At 34.5% G+C, this 6,283-nt stretch overlaps 1 protein-coding gene across 1 annotated transcript in view; it reads right to left on the bottom strand.

Annotated features, from left to right (window-relative positions):
• The window catches only part of WDR17 (WD repeat domain 17), a 128,196-nt gene that overhangs the window by 19,224 nt on the left and 102,689 nt on the right, over positions 1 to 6,283 (bottom strand). The window contains exons 24-26 of the mRNA XM_006882220.1: positions 5,068 to 5,209; positions 4,338 to 4,440; positions 2,888 to 2,989 (exon numbers count right to left, since the gene is read on the bottom strand). Of these exons, the coding sequence (XP_006882282.1) occupies positions 2,888 to 2,989; positions 4,338 to 4,440; positions 5,068 to 5,209 (347 nt within the window). The remainder of the gene's footprint in view (positions 1 to 2,887; positions 2,990 to 4,337; positions 4,441 to 5,067; positions 5,210 to 6,283) is intronic.

The following is a 6,283-nucleotide window of genomic DNA, read 5'->3' as shown; positions in this document are numbered from 1 at the left end:
AAAAAGGTATGGAGATAGGACACATCCCAATTTTGAACCATGCAGTCTTTCCTTGCTTTGTTCTGACGACTGCCTCTTGGTCCAAGTATAGGTTTCACATTAGAACGATCAAGTGTTCTGGGATTCCCATTCTTTAGACATATGAAAAAATAAGCAGTATGAGTAGTCACAAAGATTGATTTGTTAAAGATGTAAGAATTTTAGTGTTTGTTTTTTCCTTTTACAATTAATGAATTCTTATTTTTCTCTATTCTGCATAAAAGTCTTTCCTTTGTCCTTGATAATATATCAAGACTGTTCTCTCTCCATTTACTTTCATAATAGTGAAGTCCATTTACTTTTACAATTAATGAAGTTGTTGTTGTTATTGTTGTTAATTGCCATCGAGTTGAACACGATTCATAGCAACTCTATGAACAAAAGACTTAATGAATTTCTATGGGTATCTTCATTTCTCGAAGTTCACAGAGTTTCTACAGGCAGGTAGTTTAATAAGTAGATGCTACTCTTGCTTCCAAACATGTTTTGCAACTTGGAGCTCCACCAAACACTGTCTACATTGGGAAACCATTTTGGTATTTGATACCCGATGGCACAAAGTTCAGCATTACAGAAAACCCAGATTACCTCAGTACAGCAAACTGACAAAGAGTGATGTACAAAGTAAAAAAATGTTCCCCCAAAATATAACAACATTAGTCTCACTTAGCAGTGGGTAAGTATTGTCAAGTTGAATATGACTCCTAGCCTACCCTGCGAACAAAAGAAGTGAACTCGGTTCTATAAGTAACATCATTTCTTTATATTGATAGAGTTTTTAGAGTTTTCAGAGGCATCTGGTTTAAGAAGTGGATGCCACTCCTGTTTCCAAACCTGAATCAATCTGGAAGCTCATCCAAACGCTGTCCCTGATGGATAACCTTTATGGTATTTGACACAGCCTTGGCACAGTGCTCAGCATCACAGCAATGTCAATTTATTCAGTACAGCAAATACACAAATGAATGCCCTACCACTTAAAAAATGTTCATCCTAACATTAATACATTTCCTCCATGCCAGCCGCAGACTTAAACCCGTCATTATGAAATTTTAAAGATACACCCAACAAATTCTTTTGACTATGATAAACCAAGTAGACCCTCCGCCCTTGGGTCCTTGTTGGCTAAAATAGGCCAAAATCCAGTCTAGTGAAGTTATATACGACTAAATTTATTTTATTAGATTGTTGTTGTTATGTGCCGTCGAGTCGTTTCCGACTCATAGCGACCCTATGCACAACAGCCCTAAACCCTGCTCTATCCTGCGCCAACCGCACCACCTCTGACAAACCCATCCCGATTACCCCAGTCACCGAATCAATCCATCTCATATCCATCTCATAGAGGGTCTTCCCCTCCTGCGTTGTACCTCAACCCTCCCAAGCATGATGTCCCTCTCCAAGGACCCGTCCCTCCTGGCAACATGTCCAAAGTATGTCAGACGAAGCCCCAGAATCCTTGCCTCCAAGGAGCAGCCTGGTTTAATCTTCTCCAAGATGAATCTGTTTGTTTTCCTGGCAGTCCAGGGTACATTCAGTACCCTTCTCCAGCACCACAGCTCAAAAGCATCCACTCTCCTTCTGTCCTCCCTAGTCATTTTATTAGATATTATCTTAATTATGTATAACACATAATAGTCCTGTATGGACAACCTGAAGACATGTGGATTAAGCCCACCTGCTGCTCTGTGAGAGAAAGATGGGCAATCTCCTTCTATGTCATTTATTGATTTACAGCCTCTGAAAACTCACTAGCGGGGTCATCTATGGGTTGGTTCTAATTCAATGATACACACAATGCTACTTCTGAGTGAAACAAAATTTAGCATAAAATATGTTCAGCAAGTTGATAGAAATATAGTTTAGAAAGCAGGGTTATATTTGAATAGAAATTTGTGGGTTTTCTGCCATTTATAAACACCTTTCATTTTGCCTTATTCTTCTGTAGATACTGGAAAGCAAAAATATTCAGTTTCCTGTATTCCTTTGAAAGTACTATTATTAAGGTCTGACCAGTGAGAAACAGTAAAAGCTTTCTGTTATTATTCACAGCTGACCCTCTAGCAGGTTTTCAGAGGCAGTAAATCACACAGGAGTTGATTATTATCTTTATTTACATGAAATGTCTTGCCAAGAGAAAGCTCTTTATAAAATTTACATTCCATCCTCACTGTCTTTCCTGTTTAGAATGCTGACATAATACTTGGAAGAGTAGTCGCTATTGAGTAAATCATGAGAACTCAAGAGAAAGGAGATAAGCCAAGAACTGAAGAATTTAAAGAAGGGAAGAATTTAGGTCCTTCATAAAATAAAGAACAGATGTACCATGGAATACCTAACTAAAATCTATGTGCAATCCCAACAAACCTGTATACTTAAATTTTAGGATGTCTTGGATTAGAAAGATGTCCTGAACTATGCAGTCAATGGATGAAGAAGAGCTGAGGAGTGAAGGTATTTTTTATTTATTTGGTTACCTACTGGCTGGATCTTCCCAACTAAATCAAGCCTGGAAGCAGGAGTGGCATCCACTTCCGAAATGGCTTGCCTCTGGAAACTCTATGTATGAACAGTGCTCAGGCTGTTCGTTCATAGGGTTGCTATGAGTCGTCTACGACTCGACGGCATTAAACAACAACAACAAACATTATTATTTTACAGCTTAATATATTAGTAATAGATATAGTTCATGGAGTTAATTATGTCTTTATTTGAAAGCACATATGGAGTGAATAAATGGATGTATGAAATTATGTTTGATGCATTTTATTATTTACTTAGAAATTATTGATTGTACAGAAAGGAATTGATCCAATTTCATAAGAACGAGATAAATTAATGTTTTTACCTTGTGTATTCATAAAGTGCTGGAACAATGCTTTGGTATTGTCTTCTGATAGCCAACAATGCACCAATATAACCGTGTAAGATGAGTAGTTCATTTCGAACTCTAAAATAAAATGTATCCACAATATGAGGAAGGACAGAATATTCTTCTTCTTTTTTTAGAATATTATTCTTATATGAAGTTAATACAATTGTACCTTTATACTTTGATGGGTGATATTTATAGCAAAATAAGCAGGAAATCTTCAAAATTTCAGAAAAATATTTTATTTACCATTTAATACTTCCTAGTTAGACATTTCAAGCATATGATAAATCATTATTTAAGCATCTTTAGGCAATATTTAATTCATTACAGCTTCTCTTTTCTTTGGATTTTTCTTCATGAAATTTTCACCAGAGTTGCCCTCTTACAATTAAGAGTCTCATTATGTAGATTTCAAGCAATGGCAAAGAATATTTAATATATTTACGATATTTTGTTAGGAGAGTTTCCCCTTATGTCTCAAGATGCTGTATAATAAATAACACAAAAACATTGAAACAAAAGTATCCTACAGTCTCTCTTGAGAATTACACATAAGCCTTTTGTGAGTTTAAGCATATAGACAGCAATGTCTTTCAATGTTACTAGAATTCAGAAAGGGTGTCTATTTTTAATTTATAGTAGTCTCACTTCCCTCCTGAGTCATGCATAATGCTTCACACATAATAATTCTTTAGAAAATAAATCCATTAGTTGTTAGGATGGGAGATTTGAGGGCCAAAACCATCCAAAAATTTTGATTTGTGTGTGTTATTATGTGCATGCCTGCATATGTGAATACATATAACAATTTAGTATAGACATTTAAAAATCACTAATTAAACTACTAATATTTATTAAATATTTCTCTTTCAAATTGACCTTTTTTTAAAAAAAAATAAGACTATGGTGGTCTAATGGTAAAGACCTGAGCTGCTAACCCAAAGGTAAACAGTTTGAATCCACCAGCTGCTCTGTGGGAGGATAGAAGAGCTCTTTCCATGCAATTGACTGCCTCTGAAAACCCACTGGAGGGTCAGCCATGAGTCTGTTGTGACTCGCTGGTACATAACAACAACAACAACAACAACATAACAAATGTATATAAGCAATTTTTCTACAAGTGCAATCACCTGTATAAAATGATACAATTTCTTCAATAAATATAAAATGCAGGTAGCTCCGATGGTCTAATGGTAAGCTGCTGCATTGTCAATAGAAAAGCACATGGTCTGAATCCACCAGCCGCTCCACACGAGATGGAAATATCCTCCCAAGTGATTTACTGCCTCTAAAAACCCACTGTAGGATCAGCTATGAGTCAGTCCCAACTCAAAGTCACTTAGCAGGAAATAACATAAAAAACAGTATCTTAAAGACAACATATAGCTTTTTCTTTAATATATTTTGGAGAAAAAGGACTCACATAGTGCATGTATGCAAGAGTAATTTTTCAGTACGAATATAACTCAATAGGTCAAGAACAGGGTAAATGGCATCCAAAGTCCAGTCTGAGCAACTGATGTTTTCTGGAAAAATAAAATCAAATAAATATTACTCTAAATAACAATATCAGAAGTTATTCATCCAATTGTAATTTATGTCATTGATTCTTTGCTGATTAGTGTCATCTGTCTCTGGATTTCCTAGACCATAAGTAATAAGCTACTTAACCCCTCTCTTGGTTTGAGGGAGAGCTCTCTCCGTCTAGTTAGTAAGAAGCTGTGTTGCCAACTCTGTGGTCGACTGCTTGAATCCACCAGCTGCCCAGCAGGAGAGATACAGGCCATTTCCTCTGAGGTAATTTACAGCCTTTGAAAACCTACTGGAAAGCCAGCTATGAGTCACATTCAATTCAGCACATAACAACAATAAAACATTCCCCAAAGCATAAAATGAGAAGGAATCCCATATATCACATCAGTAATCTATCTTTTTCTTTTCTACTAGTTTATTTACAAAATTTGAATACATTGCTTCCTAGAACAATTTTTTTCAATTTCCCTCACCATCAAAATATCCATCAAATTGTACAACCCCATGATTAAAGTTTAGGATAACTACAGATTGCTTTATTTTAAATTTCATTATTATATGAATGAAACGGATCAAATACATAAATATGTTTGAATCTGTATTACCAGCTAAGAACGCACCTTTAATAAAGCCAATACCAATAGGAAGGGCTTTTTCAGGATCTTGACTTAATAAGTAATACTTCACAGTTTCAAATACATTGCCGTCTGCATGGGCTGTCTCGGCTAACTGTATACATTCTTCTACTTTGGGGAGTTTGCACTAGAATACAATTAGTTTGATGAAAATATTAGTAAAGTTTATAGAAATAAAAGCAAGAGTATACATAGTACGTATTATTAACAGATCTAATACTTTTTTATTACTCAACTTGACCAACAGGAATGTAAAAGAAACAGTTTATTTTAAGAGGATGCATTAATATAAATAACTAACTTTTAAAAACACTAAATGTTGCCAGTAGCTAATGCTTCAGTAGTTTTCCATCACACAAATACTTATGGAAAGATGTAAATTTCCATCACACAAATACTCCAGCAAGGTAAAGCAATTTGTACTAAATATGTTGAGATTGGTATGTATGAATTAATGTAGGGGGAAAAAAATTCAGATTCATTATTGTAGACTAAGTATTCTGACCACTGCCAACAATTACATTAATAGAGCAAATAAATGTAGGTCTTACTCCAAGTCCTTCAACTCTGGAATTTAATTTCACTTGAGATAAATTAACATTATTTCAACCAGAGAAGCAAAAAAAATGTAGATGCTTTAAGATTCTAGTGTTGACATTCTGTAACATCATATATTGTATATTTTAGATCATGAGGTTTTATCCATTATAACATGGAAAACAATAATGAATAATGAAAAGAGATTTTTCTTTTTTTCTGTTAAAACACAGTGTGTACTCCTCCAGCAGTTAAATTCAACTACCATAATTCCAGAGGTATTCTGAAGTTTGTGATCTTAAAGTTTTAATGTCTTTATGCTGTTAAATATCAATAAATATCAAGTGCCATGTGCCATCAGTCTGGTAACTACTGAGGTTGAGTATCCAGTATTGTGTGTCGTAATTCATGATGTTTGTATGTCCAGTAAGATCAACCATTTCTTCTTTGAAGTTTGCTACTATCCTCTTTCATGTTTATCTTTTAAATAGTTTCTATACGTTACTATACTGGTTTATTGATTTTATTTATTAACATATTTTGTTAACATTAAAAAATATAGCTGTTTACAATTTACATAAATTTGACATTTTGGGCATTATTAACCTTATTTTGTGCCAGAATTATCCAATTTAAAAAATATTTTACACTAGCTTTCAATATA

Source organism: Elephantulus edwardii, unplaced genomic scaffold (assembly GCF_000299155.1).
Source record: "Elephantulus edwardii isolate Elephantulus edwardi_28Jun2011 unplaced genomic scaffold, EleEdw1.0 scaffold00018, whole genome shotgun sequence".
In the NCBI taxonomy this organism is placed as follows: Eukaryota; Metazoa; Chordata; class Mammalia; order Macroscelidea; family Macroscelididae; genus Elephantulus; species Elephantulus edwardii.
This window is presented reverse-complemented; position numbering and strand designations above follow the sequence as displayed.